At 66.0% G+C, this 16,186-nt stretch overlaps 3 protein-coding genes across 3 annotated transcripts; 2 read left to right on the top strand and 1 right to left on the bottom strand.

The window, feature by feature from the left end:
• Positions 1 to 172: 172 nt before the first annotated feature.
• LOC137462565 (glutathione S-transferase 2) lies at positions 173 to 3,161 on the top strand. The gene is made up of 8 exons (XM_068173037.1): positions 173 to 312; positions 480 to 555; positions 885 to 949; positions 1,022 to 1,103; positions 1,182 to 1,282; positions 1,496 to 1,591; positions 1,664 to 1,774; positions 2,993 to 3,161. The coding sequence occupies exons 1-8, from the start codon at positions 277 to 279 to the stop codon at positions 3,086 to 3,088; spliced, it is 663 nt and encodes a 220-aa protein (XP_068029138.1). The 5' UTR covers positions 173 to 276; the 3' UTR covers positions 3,089 to 3,161.
• Positions 3,162 to 4,675: 1,514 nt separating this feature from the next.
• Positions 4,676 to 8,733, top strand: LOC137462566 (glutathione S-transferase Mu 3-like). Its single transcript, XM_068173038.1, has 8 exons — positions 4,676 to 4,760; positions 5,676 to 5,751; positions 5,845 to 5,909; positions 5,982 to 6,063; positions 7,922 to 8,022; positions 8,141 to 8,236; positions 8,314 to 8,424; positions 8,507 to 8,733. Exons 1-8 carry the CDS (start codon positions 4,728 to 4,730, stop codon positions 8,600 to 8,602), a joined length of 660 nt encoding a protein of 219 aa, XP_068029139.1. The 5' UTR covers positions 4,676 to 4,727; the 3' UTR covers positions 8,603 to 8,733.
• A 579-nt stretch (positions 8,734 to 9,312) lies between these two features.
• On the bottom strand, positions 9,313 to 14,486 carry EPS8L3 (EPS8 signaling adaptor L3). The gene is made up of 17 exons (XM_068173668.1): positions 14,390 to 14,486; positions 14,225 to 14,298; positions 14,067 to 14,131; positions 13,818 to 13,973; positions 12,884 to 13,021; positions 12,726 to 12,811; positions 12,002 to 12,135; positions 11,649 to 11,774; positions 11,508 to 11,572; positions 11,008 to 11,082; positions 10,748 to 10,896; positions 10,444 to 10,656; positions 10,256 to 10,352; positions 10,051 to 10,164; positions 9,878 to 9,957; positions 9,648 to 9,780; positions 9,313 to 9,383 (listed from the first exon to the last, which is right to left on the bottom strand). Exons 1-17 carry the CDS (start codon positions 14,428 to 14,430, stop codon positions 9,366 to 9,368), a joined length of 1,764 nt encoding a protein of 587 aa, XP_068029769.1. The 5' UTR covers positions 14,431 to 14,486; the 3' UTR covers positions 9,313 to 9,365.
• Positions 14,487 to 16,186: the final 1,700 nt, after the last annotated feature.

Here is a 16,186-nt window from a genome sequence, read left to right as displayed (position 1 = left end):
CAGCCCCAGAGGGAAACTGAGGCACAGAAGCGGGTTGTGTGTCCCCTCATGGCTTGGGTTTGGGGGTCCCCAGGTGATGTGGGAGGGTCAGGGGGCAGATTCCGAGCGGCAGTGGCAGCGCCAGCGCTGGCGGGATGCCCTGGCACCCTGCCCACAGCCGCTGACGCCACGGGGAGGGGACAGGGGAGGGTCCTGCCCCAGTCCGTCCCAGTCCGTCCCAGTCCGTCCCAGTCCGTCCCAGTCCGTGTTCTCGCAGAACCTCAGCCGCGTGTCACCATGGTGGTCACACTGGGATACTGGGACATCCGTGGGGTGAGTGGGATCGAGTGGTGACAGCTGGCACGCTGGGGACGGGGGTGGGCACAGCTCTGGGGGTGCTGGGGGTCCCAGAGCGATGTGGGGGTGCTGGGGGGTCCCAGGGAGTGGGGGAGAGGTCCGCGGGGGTTTTGGGGTGCCAAAAGCGGGTGCTGTGCCCCCAGCTGGCCCACACTATCCGCCTGCTGCTGGAGTACACGGAGACGCCCTACCAGGAGCGCCAGTACCGCCCTGGCCCAGGTGAGGGGGGGCAAGGGGGTGTGACCCCCAAATCCCTGCACCCCTCGCCCCCAGCCCCCTCGTTCCTGCTGTGTCAGAAAGCGTGTCCCGCTCCCGCCACCCCCATCCCCTCCTGCCAGCTCGGGGGGGTCACCTTTGTCCCCCCCAATAAAAGGACCTTGACCCCTCTCAGGGGCAACGTTCTCCCTTATCTGTGCCGGGAGGGGTCACCGGCTGCCCCGGGAAGGGGGGGACACCCCCAATGCCCGCATGCCCCCATTGCTGTGGGCGCCACGCGTGGGGCAGGGGTTCTGGGGGAGCCCCTCCCCAAATCTCTCTGCCCCCCCCAGCCCCTGACTATGATCCGAGCGACTGGACCAACGAGAAGGAGAAACTGGGGCTCGACTTCCCCAACGTAGGTGATGGGGGGGTGTGGGGGGGGGAGGTGGGGGGTCTCCGGGGCTGACCCCAACCCCGGCACCCCCAGCTCCCGTACCTCATCGACGGCCCCACCAAGCTGACCCAGAGCAACGCCATCCTGCGCTACATCGCCCGCAAGCACAACATGTGTGAGTGGGGGGGTCCCCGCGCCCGGGGGGGGTCCCCGGGGTTTGTGGGGGGTGGGTTGACACCTCCCCACCCCGCAGGCGGTGAGACGGAGGAGGAGAAGCAGCGCGTGGACCTGCTGGAAAACCAGCTCATGGATTTGAGGATGAATTTCGCCCGGCTCTGCTACAGCCCCGACTTTGTGAGTGCTCCCGGGGGGGTCACGGGGGGACGGATCCCCCCCAGCCCCCGGGGCTGTCCCCCCACGTGGGACACGGGGGCAGAGCCACCACCAGCACGGGGCAGTGCGCTGGGGCACATCCCTGGCCTGGCTGCAGTCAGGGGGTGATGCCCCTGGGTTCTGGGGGGCTGGGGGGAGCAGCCCCCCCCGAACTGTGCCCCCCCGGCCGTGCAGGAGAAGCTGAAGCCTGCGTACCTGGAGCAGCTGCCCAAGAAGCTGCAGGAGCTGTCGCGGTTCCTGGGCTCCCGGCCCTGGTTTGCGGGGCAGAAGGTAGGTGGGGGATGCTGGGGGGGTTTTGGGGAGTCCCTGTGGGGTCTGACCCCCCCCCCGCCCCTCCCCCAGCTCACCTTCGTGGACTTCCTGGCGTACGACGTGCTGGACCAGCAGCGCATGTTCGCGCCCGAGTGTCCCGAGCTGAAGGGAAACCTGGCCCAGTTCCTGCAGCGCTTCGAGGTGAGCAGGGCAGGGCAGGGCACAGCCCGGGGCCGCCGCCGTGTCCCGGCCCCATGTCCATCCCTGACACCAGTGTCCCCATCCCCCCCGCTGTGCCCGTCACCATCCCCCACACCTCAGTGCTGTGTCCTTGTCCCATCCCGAGCCTCATCCTTAAATCCCCGGTGTTTCTGTCTCCATCCCCATTCCTGTCACCCCTGTGACCCCATCCCTGACCCCTGGTGTCCCAATCCCTGTCCCTAACGCCCCAGTGTCCTCCTCACTGACATCCCAATGTCCCCATCTCATTCCTGGCACCCCAATGTCCCTGGCCCAATTCCTGACACCCCAGGGTCCATCTCTGTCCCCATCCCTGACCCTGTGGTGTTCCCATCCTTGTCCCCAACACCCTGGTGCCCCTGTCCCCATCCCAGTCATCCCAGTGTCCCCATCCCTGTCCCAAATACCCTGGTGCCCCTGTCCCCATCCCAGTCATCCCAGTGTCCCCATCCTAGACATCCCAGTGGCCCTATCCCAGTCATCCCAGTGTCCCCATCCCCGTCCCAAACACCCTGGTGTCCCTGTCCCCATCCCAGTCATCCCAGTGTCCCCATCCCCGTCCCAAACACCCTGGTGTCCCTGTCCCCATCCCAGTCATCCCAGTGTCCCCATCCCCGTCCCAAACACCCTGGTGTCCCTGTCCCCATCCCAGACATCCCATTGTCCCCATCCTAGACATCCCAGTGGCCCTATCCCAGTCATCCCAGTATCCCCATCCCTGTCCCAAATACCCTGGTGTCCCTGTCCCCATCCCAGACATCCCAGTGGCCCTATCCCAGTCATCCCAGTGTCCCCATCCCTGTCCCCAACACCCTGGTGCCCCTGTCCCCATCCCAGACACCCCAGTGACCCCACCCCAGTGTCTCCAACACCCCCGTGTCCCTGTCCCCATCCCAGTGACCCCACCCCAGTGTCCCCAACACCCTGGTGTCCCTGTCCCCATCCCAGTCATCCCAGTGTACCCATCCCCGTCCCAAACACCCTGGTGTCCCTGTCCCCATCCCAGTCATCCCAGTGTCCCCATCCCAGACATCCCAGTGGCCCTATCCCAGACATCCCAGTGACCCCACCCCAGTGTCCCCAACACCCCGGTGCCCCTGTCCCCATCCCAGACACCTCAGTGTCCCCACCCTGCCCCCGTGGTGTCTCCATTGTCCTCACCTGTCCTTGTCCCCCCAGGCCCTGGACAAGGTCTCTGCCTACATGCGCTCGGGGCGCTTCATGAAAACCCCGATTTTCTGGCGCGTGGCGAAGTGGTGCAACACCAAGGAGTGAGAGGCTGACCCCCCCGCGCCCCCCACGTCACCCCCGGAACTCCCCAATAAATCACGGGGGGCTCCCCGTTGTCTGCGCTGTGTGGGGTGCACTGAGCTGCCGAGGGACTGCGGTGGGAGCTGTGGGAGCCCCTCATTTGTGGGGTGACCCTGGGGGAGGTTGGACCCTCCTGGATCCCGGGATGGGGGGAACCACTCCCCCCTGCATCCCCAGGGTAAGGGGGACCCCCGTGGAGGCTGTGGGGACCGAGGTGGGGTCCCTATCCCCCCCACAATAGTGACACCCCCCTACAGCTGAGGGGATTGAAAGGGGGGACCCCAATGAAGCTTGAGGGGGGTGATATCCCCACAGGATAAGGGGGTTCCCATGGAATTTGGGGGAGTGCAAATTTCCCCCAGGAAAAGGGGGAGCCCGTGGAATTTAAGGGGCTGCAGAGCCCCAGAAGAAGGGGACCCCATGGAGTTTGTGGGGTTGCAGTGCCCCCAGAATCAAGTGGACCCGTGGGGATGGATGGGGCGTGTCACAGGATCCCTAGATAAGGAGGACCCCACGGAATTTAGGGGGTCGCAAAGCCACGGGGATGGGGAGGGTCAGAGAACCCTCTGTTAAGGGGGACCCCCATAGAACTTGGGGTGGCCGCAGACACCCCAGGATAAGGGGGATCCCATGGACTTTGGGGTGCTCACAGAACCCTCAAGACAAGGGGGTTCCCATGGGGATGCGAGGGATGCACCTCTCCCGGGATTCGGGGAACCCCATGGGGTTTGGGGGGGTTGGGGAATCCCCGGGATAAGGGGGTTCCGTGCGCACGGGGGGGAGCCACAGGACGCTCTGCTAAGGGAGACCCCATAGAGCTCGGGGGGCCGCAGAGCCCCGGGATGAGGGGGACCCCCAGGATGAGGGGGACTCCCGGGATGAGGGGGACCCCCGGGAGGAGGGGGACTCCCGGGATGAGGGGGACCCCCAGGATGAGTGGGACTCCCGGGATGAGGGGGACTCCCGGGATGAGGGGGACTCCCGGGATGAGGGGGACCCCCGGGAGGAGGGGGACTCCCGGGATGAGGGGGACCCCCAGGATGAGGGGGACTCCCGGGATGAGGGGGACTCCCAGGATGAGGGGGACCCCCAGGATGAGGGGGACTCCCGGGATGAGGGGGACCCCCGGGAGGAGGGGGACTCCCGGGATGAGGGGGACCCCCGGGAGGAGGGGGACCCCCGGGATGAAGGGGACCCCCGGGATGAGGGGGACTCCGGGATGAGGGGACCCCCGGGATGAGGGGGACCCCCGGGATGAGGGGGACTCCCGGGATGAGGGGGACTCCCGGGATAAGGGGGAGGGATGAGAGGGACCCCCGGGATGAGGGGGACCCCGGGATGAGGGGGACCCCCAGGATGAGGGGGACTCCGGGATGAAGGGGACCCCTGGGATGAGGGGGACTCCCGGGATTTGGGGGACTCCGGGATGAGGGGGACTCCCGGGATGAGGGGGACTCCCGGGATAAGGGGGACCCCCGGGACTAGGGGGACCCGCGGATGAGGGGGACCCCCGCGGGGCCCGGTCCCGTTAAGCCCCGCCCCAAGCCCCGCCCCCGGCGGGGCGTGGCCTGTGTCCGGTGGGGGCGGGCGGCGACGCGCGGCCATGGCGGTGTTGGGGTACTGGGACATCCGCGGGGTGAGTGGGGACCCGCCACCCCCGGCGGGCACCCCCACCCCCGGGGGGCGCCCCCCGCGCGGGGGAGGGGCTGCAGGGACCCCCGAGGGGCGTCCGGGGATCCCCCTGCGCTTTTTTAGGGGGACTTCAGGGGTCCTCGGGGTTCCCCCCCGGTTCTTTGGGGGGGTTGCGGGGGGGGTCTCCGGGGGTCCCTTTGGTCTTTCGGGGGTCGCAGGGGATCTTCGGGGGGTTTGTGGGGTCCTTTCTGGTTTTGGGGGGTGGGGCCGTGGCGGTTCCGCCGCACACTGAGGGGGGGATGCTGCGGGGGTCTGTGGGGTTCCCTTTTGGCTTGGGGGGGCTCTGGGGATCCCTCTGAGCTTTTGGGGGGCAGCGAGGGGTCGTCGGGGGTCCCCTTTATCTTGTGGGGGGCTGCGGGAGGTCCCTTTGGGCTTGTGGGGGGGGGTCTTCGGGGGTCACCCCTGGCTTCTGGGGGTTTGTGGGGGGTGTTCGGGGGTCTCCTGTGTCTTTTGGGCATGTTGTGGGGGTCCCCCTGGTGTTTTGGGGGAGGCGGCTGGGGTGGACCATTAGTCTGGGGGGGACGGCAGGGGGCCACCCTTGGGGGGCTGCGGTGAGTCCCTGGGGTCCCTCTGGTTTTCTGGGAGGCCTTGGGCTGTCCTCCTGACCTTGGCAGGAGCTGCGGGAGCCCCTCTGGTCTTTGGGGGGGTTTGGGATGTCTTGTGGGGGTCCTGCTGCACTTGGGGGTGGGAGGATGTTGCTTTTCGGGGGGGTCCCCTGAGCAGGGGGTGCTTACTGGGAGTCCTGGGAAGGGGGTGCAGTTTGCCCTCCCCTGTGCCTCAGTTTCCCCACGTGTGAGCCAGTTGCAGGCTCACGTTTGGGGGGTGTTTTTGGGGGCGTCTCACCGATCCCACTCCCCAGCTCGCCCACGCCATCCGCCTGCTCCTGGAGTACACGGAGACACCCTATGAGGACAAGCTCTACAGCTGCGGGGAAGGTGGGGGGGGGGGTCAGGGCGTCCCCACACCACCCTCAACCTCTTTTGGGGCTTTTGGGGATGGACATCACCCAACCCCCCCTTCCCTTCCAGCTCCCGACTACGATAAGAGCCAGTGGATCAACGAGAAGGAGAAGCTGGGCCTTGACTTCCCCAACGTAGGTGCTCTGGAGCTGGGGGGGCTGTGACTGGGGGTGTCCCGGTGTCCCCACGTCCCTCTGTCCCCTCAGCTCCCGTACTTCATCGACGGCCCCACCAAGCTGACCCAGAGCAACGCCATCCTGCGCTACATCGCCCGCAAGCACAACATGTGTCAGTGGGGTTGGAGGGGGGTTGGAATTGGGGTTGGAGCTGGGATTGGAGTGGGGTTGGGGTTGGAGGGGATTGGAGGGGGTTTACAGTGGGGGTTGGGGGGGGATTGGAGTTGGAATTGGAGCTGGGATTGGAGGGGGGATTGGAGGGGGGATTGGAGGGGGATTAGAGTTGGGATTGGAGAGGGATTGGAAAGGGATTGGAGTTGGGATTGGAGCTGGGATTGGAGGGGGATTAGAGTTGGGATTGGAGGGGGATTGGAGCTGGGATTGGAAGGGGATTGGAGTTGGGATTGGAGCTGGGATTGGAGGGGGATTAGAGTTGGGATTGGAGGGGGGATTGGAGCAGGGTTTGCAGGGGGATTGGAGGGGGATTGAGTTGGGATTGGAGTGGGGGTTGGAGTGGGGGTGGGGGGGATTGGAATTGGGGTTGGAGTTGGGATTGGAGTTGGGATTGGAAGGGGATTGGAGTTGGGATTGGAGGGGGATTAGAGTTGGGATTGGAGGGGGATTAGATTTGGGATTGGAAGGGGATTAGAGTTGGGATTGGAAGGGATTGGAGCTGGGATTGGAAGGGAATTGGAGTTGGGATTGGAGCTGGGATTGGAGGGGGATTAGAGTTGGGATTGGAAGGGGATTGGAAGGGGATTGGATCTGGGATTGGAGGGGGATTAGAGTTGGGATTGGAGGGGGATTAGATTTGGGATTGGAAGGGGATTAGAGTTGGGATTGGAAGGGATTGGAGCTGGGATTGGAAGGGAATTGGAGTTGGGATTGGAGCTGGGATTGGAGGGGGATTAGAGTTGGGATTGGAAGGGGATTGGAAGGGGATTGGATCTGGGATTGGAGGGGGATTAGAGTTGGGATTGGAGGGGGATTAGAGTTGGGATTGGAAGGGATTGGAGCTGGGATTGGAAGGGAATTGGAGTTGGGATTGGAGCTGGGATTGGAGGGGGATTAGAGTTGGGATTGGAGGGGGATTAGAGTTGGGATTGGAGGGGGGATTGGAGCAGGGTTTGCAGCGGGGATTGGAGGGGGATTGAGTTGGGATTGGAGTGGGGGTTGGAGTGGGGGTGGGGGGGATTGGAATTGGGGTTGGAGTTGGGATTGGAGCTGGGATTGGAAGGGGATTGGAGTTGGGATTGGAGGGGGATTAGAGTTGAGATTGGAGGGGGATTAGAGTTGGGATTGGAAGGGGATTGGAGCTGGGATTGGAAGGGAATTGGAGTTGGGATTGGAGCTGGGATTGGAGGGGGATTAGAGTTGGGATTGGAGGGGGGATTGGAGCAGGGTTTGCAGGGGGATTGGAGGGGGATTGAGTTGGGATTGGAGTGGGGGTTGGAGTGGGGGTGGGGGGGATTGGAATTGGGGTTGGAGTTGGAGAGGGATTGGAAGGGGATTGCAGTTGGGATTGGAGAGGGATTGAACTGGGGGTTGGAGTTGGGATTGGAGGGGATTGGAGAGGGGGTTGGAGGGGGATTGGACAGGAATTGGAGGGGGATTGGAGTTGGGGTTGGAATTAGATTAGGGTTCGGTTGGGTTGGAGTTGGATTAAAGTTGGGGTTGGAGTAGGGTTGAGGTTGGAGTAGGGTTAGTCTTAGGGTTGGGTTGGGAGCTGGAATTGGAGTAGGGTTGGGGGTGGGATTGGAGTAGGGTTGGAATTGAATTGGGGTTCAGTTGGGCTCGGTTTGGGGTTGGACTTGGATTGGGGTACAGGTTGGAGTAGGGGTGAGCATGGGGTTGGAGTTGAAGTTAAATGGTCCCACAGCCAGCAGTAGAGCTGGGGTCAGGGAGGGTTTGGAGTAGCAGGGCTGGGGTCAGGGAGGGTTTGGGCCCCCAGTGCTGACCCCCCTGTGCAGGTGGTGAGACAGAGGAGGAGACCCTGCGTGTGGACATGCTGGAGAACCAGATCATGGATTTCCGCATGAGCCTCGTCATGGTCTGCTACAACCCTGACTTTGTGAGTGTCCTGCAGGCTGGGGGACCCCTTGCCAGCATTGGGGACCCCATACAGGGAGGGTGCTCTCCAGAGGGGCAGGCTGGGGCTGCCCATCCTCACTCCTTCCTTCCTCCCTCAGGAGAAGCTCAAGCCGGGCTACCTGGAGCAGCTCCCGGGGAAGCTGAAGCTGTTCTCCAACTTCTTGGGGGACAGAAAGTGGTTTGCAGGGGAGAAGGTACTGCCAGGACCCCTGAGGGGGCTGAGGGGCTGGAGAGGGGGTTTGTCCTCACTGTGTCTGCCCGATGTCCCCAGCTGACCTTCGTGGACTTCCTCATGTTTGACGTGCTGGATCAGAACCGCATCTTCGAGCCCAAGTGCCTGGAGCCCTTCAAGAACCTCAAGGACTTCGTGGAGCGCTTTGGGGTGAGCAAGGGCACCCCGAGGTCACCCCTGGCTGGGGGCTGCTGCGGTGGGAGCTCCCCTGACACTCCGTGTGTGCCCCCAGGCTCTGGAGAAGGTGGCTGCCTACTTGAAGTCCAGCCGTTTCCAGAAGATGCCCATCAACAACAAGATGGCCAAGTGGGGCAACAAGAAGCTGTAGGAGCTCAGCACGGGGCTCAGAGGGTGGGGGGAGTCCTGACCCAGCCCCTCCAGCACCCTCCATCCTTGAGGGGGGACAGCACCATTGACATGATGCCTCCCAAGACAATAAAATGCTTTTTAGATGTGGCACCCTGAGCCCCCCACAAGCCTTGTGGTGTTGGGGGGCCCCCACCCATGGTTGGGGGTTGGTGAGGGGGGGCTCCCTGCCCCAACTGTTCCCAGAGCCCTCCCTCTTGCCCTGGGAAAGGGAAAGGAGCCCCGCTCCTCATTAGCACATTCCTAATGAGCTCTAATGAGGCAGCCCTGACAAAGGCTGGGGGGAGGGAGCGTTGTTGCCCTGCTGCCCACCCAGGGTGCTGAGCGGGGTGGGCTGGGGACAGCCCTGTCCCCTGGGGCCCCTCGCTGCCACCAGCTGGCAAAGATGGGGACCAGGAGTGTGCCTTGGGTGCTGCGGGGGGGTGAAATGCTGTGTCCCCCTCCCTGTCCCCGGGGTGTCCCCCAGACTCTGCACACCCCACTGCCGTCACTTTTATTTTGCACATCAGTCGCTTTACATTTTGGGGGTGCAAAGTCACTTCCCAGCGCCTGACCCCGCCGAGGGGGATGCCTGCCCCCCTCCTTCCTTTGCCGGGGACGTTCTCTAATTTCAAGGAGTGGTTCTCTGTCTTGGGGGGCCAGGCGGGATGGGGGGGGGTGGATTTGCCCCCAAGTCCAGCCGTGCTCCATCCGGGGCGGGGACGTGATGGGGACATCAGCGTGGCTCAGTCCCTGGGACCGATCTGCAGAGAAGGGGATGGGAGAAGGTGGGGGGAAGGGGGGAGGGGGCGTGGGGATGAGGCTCCATCCCCTCCTGGCCAGCCTGGGGCTCTGGGGGCGGCGTTCCCTCAGCCACAGGAGTGAGGAGGGGGCGGGGGCCGGGGGTCCCACACCCCCAGGGACACCCCGGGGTGGAGGTCCCGCAAGGCCAGCCCCGGGCGTGGGGAGGGGGCGTGGGGCCGAGGGTCCCGAGATGGGGTGGGGGTACGGGAGTGAGAGTGCCTCACCCCCAGGGATGTCCGGATGGGGGACAGCTTGAAGAGGACCCTCCGCCACTCCTCGGGACAGACACCTCGCAGCTCGGCCGGGCTCATCTGCAGCAGCTCGTGCCCCCGCAGCACCCCCAGAGTCCGCACCGTGCTGCGGGCGGGCGGGCAGGGGTGAGCCGAGCTCGCCCCCAGCCCCAAATGGACCCACGCGGGTTCTGGGGGGGGAGGGGAATCAAGGGACCACCTACATCCGCGAGAAGCCCTTGTCCATCAGCCAGGCCGTCACCTCTGCCGGCGAGGAGTTGGGTTGCAGGGTGGGGGGACTGTCCTGGGGGGACAAAGGGAGGGGACATCGCGGTAGCCGCCGGCCACCTCCTCCTGGTGGGGGGCGCGGGGAAGGGAGGGGAGAGAGGCCTCCCACCTGTCTGGCGCTGTGCCCCGGCTCCGGGAGGGGCTCCAGGATGTTGCCGGGGACGTGCCCCCTGTCCCCCCGCTCGTCCTGCACCAGCCACCACTTCCTCTGCTGGTCCAAGACCTGGGGGAGGTGACAAGGGAGGGCCAGGGCCCCGGGGTCCCAACTGCGTCCTCCCCACGAGCACCCAGGGCGGGGCCGCCCCCGTTTGTACCTGCAGCGTGTCCCCCTTCCTGACGCTCAGCTCCTGCGAGTTCCGAGCCTGGAAGTCGTACAGGGCTCGGACCAGCCCCTGGGCAGGGAGGGGGGATCTGGGAGCGGTGACGGGGGGAAATCAGTGCCCAGCCGGGGGCCAAATCTTGCCCCGACCCTCCGCATGTGTAGGGAAAGGGGAACACTTACTCTTGGCTGGGATTGTCCCTCCAGCCGCCGGCCGGTGCCTGTGCGGGGGGCAGGGACGGGGAAGGGTGTCGCAAGTGAGTTGGGGAAACTGAGGCAGGCGGTGGGGTGTCCTGGAGGCCTCCGCGGCGTTCCTGCTCCATCATGGGGGGCAGCCACCCGTCCGAAAAAACCGGGATGTACCCGGGCACCAGGGCGCTGTTGGGGTACTCGGCCCTACAACATCGGGGAGGGCACCGGGGTGGGCGCTGTGACCCCCCTCAAATCCAGACCCCCTTTTCTCGGTGTCGGGGGGGCTGGAGCCCACCTGGACTTGTTCCAGGCGAGGCCGAGGCTCTTCCAGACGCTGTAGTCGTCATCGCCCAGGTTCTCCTCGAGGAACTCCAGCGCCTCCGGCAGCAGCAGCGGGCTCTGCACCGCCGGGGCCAGGCCGGGGCTGGGGCAGTGGGCCAGCACCTGGAGGGGACGGGGATGGAGCAGCAGTCCCCCCGGGACGGGGGCAGGGAGGGGTGGTCCCCACCCGTGTCACACATTCCGGGGGGTGGGACCCGCTCTGGGGGCACTCACGAAGGACAGAGCTGAGAAGATGAGGCGCAGCAGCTCGAGGGGGTCGGGGTCCGCCACGTAGAGGTGGCTCCGTCCCTGTGGGGGGGGGAAGGGTGTCCCCACGGAGCCCCCCCTCTCCTCACACCGCGCCCCCAGCCCCACGGAGCCCCCCAGCCCACCCACGCCTCTCATCCCTACGCAGACCCTTGTCCCCATATGGCCCCTCCGTCCCTACAGAGCCCCTCAGTTCACCCCCATCTCCCTCACCCCACGCAGCCCCTCCACCCCACAGAGCTTCCCCATTCCTAGCCCCATGGCCCCCCGTCCCCACACAACCCTGCTCCCCACATTCTCGTGCAATCTCCATCCCCACATCGCCCCTGTTCCCACAGGGCCCCCATCCCCACAGCCCCCCACCCTCACAGCCCCCCTTTCCCCACGCAGGCCCCCCCATTCCCATTTAGCCCCTTCCCCACATCTCCCCCACCCCCAGCCGCCCCCTCCAGCCCAACGGGACCTACCAAGAGGTTGAGGGCGTATTTCACCTTCTGGAAGAAATCCGTGTACGCATCCTTTGGGGGCAGCGCTGCAGGGGCAGAGCCGGGGGCTGGCACCGGGCAGAACCCCGAGCAGCCCCCCAGGGACACCCCCTCCCTTCCTACCTGGCTTCTTCAGCTTCTTCTTCGTGCTGGCCGAGCTCAGGGCCGTCTTCAGCCGGCCCATGAAGCGCTCCAGGTCGCCCAGGACATGGTTGAGGATCTCCTGCGGGTGCGGGGGGGCGGTGTGTGCTGGGTGGGAGCTGCGGTGTCGCCACCCGTGAGGATGGGGCTGAGGATGGGGTCGGGACTTACAACATCTCGCTCCGCCTCGGACTCGGCCTGGGCGGGGGCTCGGGTCCGTGGCATCTGCGAGGGCTCGGGCGCACCTGGTGACACCACAGGGTCCCCAGCATCACCCCTGCTCCTGGGGAAACTGAGGCACGGCGCGGTCCCTCCCTCCCCCGGCCGAGACTCACGGTAGTCCGAAGAAAGCAGCCCACGCTGGGGGGGCGCCCCACGCCGGGGGGGCACGTAGGAGTCGGGCTCGGGGGGCTCTGCCCAGCGCTCCGGGGCCGCGTACGGCGGGGCCGGGCTCGGTGGCGAGTCCGGGCTGCTCCGGGGCCAGCGGGATGGGGAGGGGAAGGAGAGGGTGAGCTGAGCCTGGGGGGCCGCGCGGGGTGGGGAAGGGGGTTTGTGTGTGGGTATGGGGTGGGAGCGGGGCTGATCCCGGGAATGGGCTGTGGGGTCAGGGGGAGGAGCAGCGCAGGGGTGGGAAATAGGGCGGGGAGCGCGCCGTGCCCGTGGGACGAGCGGACACCGAGCTCGGGGGTGCCGTGGGGACTCGGTGCCCACGGGGATGAGGAAGAGGGGGTGGGAGGGGGGGAACTGAGCCTGGGGATGGGGTGAGGAGTTGGGCCCATGGGGATGGAGGATGGGAGGAGGCTGAGCCCGTGGGTGGGGTGGGGGGGTTGTTTCGTGGCGTGGGGCAGGATGGCAGGGATGAACCAGGAACTGGGGCACTGAGAAAAAAGGGTCCCTCCCTCACCCCTCAGCTGGGGGTGTGTGCCCACGGGCAGGGGGGACTTTGGGGCACTGTGGACCCAGGAGGAGACCCCATCGCCAGACTCACCACGACTTCGGGGAGCGAGACTTGGGGCCCCAGTCGAGCTGTCTCCAGGGAGGGGCCGCAGGGCCACTTACCCGCCATACGTGTGCCCGTAGTGACTGCTCTGCTCCTCCTTCCTCTGCCTCAACACCTTCTCCAGGCTGCTCCTCAGCGTCTCTGCCTGGCACGGACCCGCTGCCATCAGACCCCATCCCGGGGGGCTGCCCCCCATTTTTCCCCCCTCAGGGCTCACCCCCAGGTGCTCGCACTGGAAGAGCAGCACGCTGCTCCTCGGCGGGTTCCTCTCCTGGACGCGGACGGCCAGCACCGCGTTGTCCAGGCCGGCGGAGCATCCCTGCACGCTTCCCAGCGGGAAAGCCTCCAGCTCCTCCTGCAGGGCGGAAAACGGGGTGCTCAGTCCCCGAATGGCTAGGAAAGGGTTAAAGGGGTGCGAGTGGGATTGTGGGGTCGGGCTTGTGGGGTCTGAGGTTTAATGGGGGTGGTGGGGTGGCATAGGAGAGGGGGTGGGGAAGGGCTGTGGGTGCCAGACTGGAGGGTTGCCCAGATTGGGGGGTGCCAGGGCTATGGGAGCTGCCAGGGTGGCGGGCAGTGGGGTGTACTGGGGTTTGGGGATACCTGGACAGGAGGTGTCTGGGATTTGGGGGTTCCTATAGCCAGGGCGTGCCAGGGTTCAGGGGATGCCCTGGCCAGGGGTACCAGGGTTTGGGGGTTCCTATAGCCAGGGCGTGCCAGGGTTCAGGGGGTGCCCTGGCCAGGGGTACCAGGGTTTGGGGGTTCCTATAGCCAGGGCGTGCCAAGGTTCAGGGGATGCCCTGGCCAGGGGTACCAGGGTTTGGGGGTTCCTATAGCCAGGGCGTGCCAGGGTTCAGGGGATGCCCTGGCCAGGGGTACCGGGGTTTGGGGGTTCCTATAGCCAGGGGTGCCGGGATTCAGGGGATGCCCTGGCCAGGGGTACTGGGGTTTGGGGGTTCCTATATCCAGGGCGTGCCAGGATTCAGGGGGTGCTCTGGCCAGGGGTACCGGGGTTTGGGGTTGCCCTGGCCGGCGGGTACCGAGATTCAAGGGGTGCCTTGGTTGAAGAGTGCTGGGCTTTGGGGGTGCCCTGCTCGGGGAATACCAGGATTCAGGGGATACCAGGCTTTGGGGGTGCCCTGGCCGGGGGGTACCTTGCTCTCCACATCGCTCAGCACCAGTTCCTGGTCCTTGACTTCCAGGATGACATCCTGCCCCCAGACCCGCCCCTGCTCCTCCAGGTCCTTCAGGCGCCCCAGGCAATCCTCGGCGCTGCGGAGCTCCCGCTCCAGGGGCATCGTGAGCAGGTGCTGGGGGGGACACGGTGTCGCACGGTGTCGCACGGTGTCACACGGGCCCCTGGCAAGCCTGGGGGGCGCGGGGCAGTTTGGGGGGGCTTCTACCTCAACGTGGTGCTGGAAGTCGTTCTGGAGCTTGAGCAGGGTCTGCCCGTAGTCCTTGCGCTGGTCTGAGGGCACACGCGGGGTGAGGCGACAGGCACAAGCTGGGGGCGGTAGCGGGGGGGGACTAAAGGGGTTTTTGGGGTGCAGCCCTCACTCACTGTAGATGCTTTTCCCCGTGAGGCGGACGAAGCTGTTGGAATGTCGGAGAGGGGTCCTGTCGTCATATTCACTCCTGGACGGACAGAGGGACATTTACACCCCCTGCCCCCCTGTCCCGCCCAGCACTCGGGGGCCCCCAGGGTGGGGCCCCGCTGGCCGCTCACCGGGACGGGCTGCTGCTCCAGCGGCCGAAGGGGTCCCCCATCCTGCCGGGGAGCAGCCAGAGCGTCTCGATCCTGCTGTGGGATCCTGAGCATGGTCTTTGTGTCACCCCAATGTGTCCCCAACCCCCCACCCCGGACGGTGCCGTCGCCCTGGTGGCCACCGGGATCTGGTGGCCACCGGGACCGCCCTGACCCTCCCTCCCCCGTCCCCCCGCTCCATCCCAGCCCCGAGGGGGTCGCCCGGCGGGCGAAGCCGAACCCCCACGTCCCGAGATGGGGTCGCTGGCCCGGGGCGCCCCCGCTCACCTCGATGGCTGGCTCCGCCGCTCGGGCCGCGACTGCGGCGGGTGACAGGGGCAGGGGACAGGGCTTGTCGTCGGCACCGCACCCAGCTGCTCTTTGCCCTCTCGTTAAAGCAGGGGAGGGACGGCGGGGACACAAGCACCTGGCACAGCCACCACCTCCGCAATCACCCTGGCCCCCCCACCCCGCGGCAGGGCGTGCTGGCCCCGGGGCATCCAGCGGGGAGTGCGGCCCGGGGTGTCGCCAGCCCAAGGTCCCCCGCCCCGGGGCTGAGTGTCGGTGACCCGCAGGACTCTGTGCCCTTGCCCGCGGGCTAATCCCGGGCTCACCAAAGCTGTCAGATCCTCCCAGGGTGGTTTGCACCGAGGAAGGGGCCGGATCCGGGCTGAGAGTCCAGGATTTGGGTCAAGGATGGGTGCAGGGAGTCATCATCCCCAGAACCGTGGGGTCACCGTGGCTGGGGGGACACGGGGTGGCCGGGGGTCGTGTCTGTGGGGTCGGAGTGACCCTCTGAACCACCTCTCTCGGCAGGGGGTTGTGACGTTTGGCTTCATTTTAAGTCCTTTGGCTTCTCCGGTGCAACTTAGAAGATGATGGTCAGCTGGGCCGTGTCCCCTGTGTCCCCGAGGGTCCCATCTGTGCTCCCCAATCCCTCAGGCTGTCACATCCCTGCTCACTTTCTCTCTCCTTTTTTTTTTTCCCAGGTTTGCGGACAAAACCGACCCCACCACGGAGGGACCCTGGCGTCCTGCATCCCCCAGGTGTTACACGGAGCAGGCGACCCCCTTTGGGAGTGTTCGGGGACGGCTGGTAGACACCCACGGGCAAAACCGGGGGGAGCAGGTATCGGGGAGCTGTGAATTCCCCCCAAAGGGGGCGGGAAAGGGGTCGTGCCTCAGTTTCCCCGGTCGGGGAGGGGCAGGGTGCAGTCCCCATTGCGGCCACGAGGGGGCAGCACGTTCCCGCTGTGTCACCCCCAGATGTGTCACCCCCAGATGTGTCACCCCCAGATGTGTCACCACCAGGTGTGTCACCCCCCAGATGTGTCACCCTCCCAGATGTGTCATCTCCCCGCTGTGTCACCTCCAGATGTGTCACTCCTTAGATTTGTCATTCCCCAGATGTGTCAACCCCCAGATGTGTGACCCCGCATGGGGCGAGCGCCAGATGTGGGACCCCCCCAGATGTGCAGCCCCCTCGGAGGTGCAGCCACCATCCCCGCATGGGGAGCCTCAGGTGCGGGGCACTCCCCAGATGTGCGATCGACCCCCCGAGGAACGCAACCCCCCCATATGTGCGATGCCTCCAGATGTGGCGCCCCCAGATGCGGAGCCCCAGATGTGCAGGGTCCCGTGTCCTGCCAGCGCCTCTGACACCACCGGCGTCCCTGGCGCTGGGGAAATTTGGGTGACACTTCTCGGGGCAGGCTGGCACAAGGGGCCGCCTGTGGTCCCCGTGGGAGATTTCGGGTTGCATCCCCTCAAAAGCCAAGCC

The sequence above is a fragment of the Anomalospiza imberbis genome, chromosome 26, assembly GCF_031753505.1.
Source record: "Anomalospiza imberbis isolate Cuckoo-Finch-1a 21T00152 chromosome 26, ASM3175350v1, whole genome shotgun sequence".
In the NCBI taxonomy this organism is placed as follows: domain Eukaryota; kingdom Metazoa; phylum Chordata; class Aves; order Passeriformes; family Viduidae; genus Anomalospiza; species Anomalospiza imberbis.
Note: the sequence above shows the minus strand (reverse complement) of the source record. Positions and strands in the feature narration are given on the sequence as shown.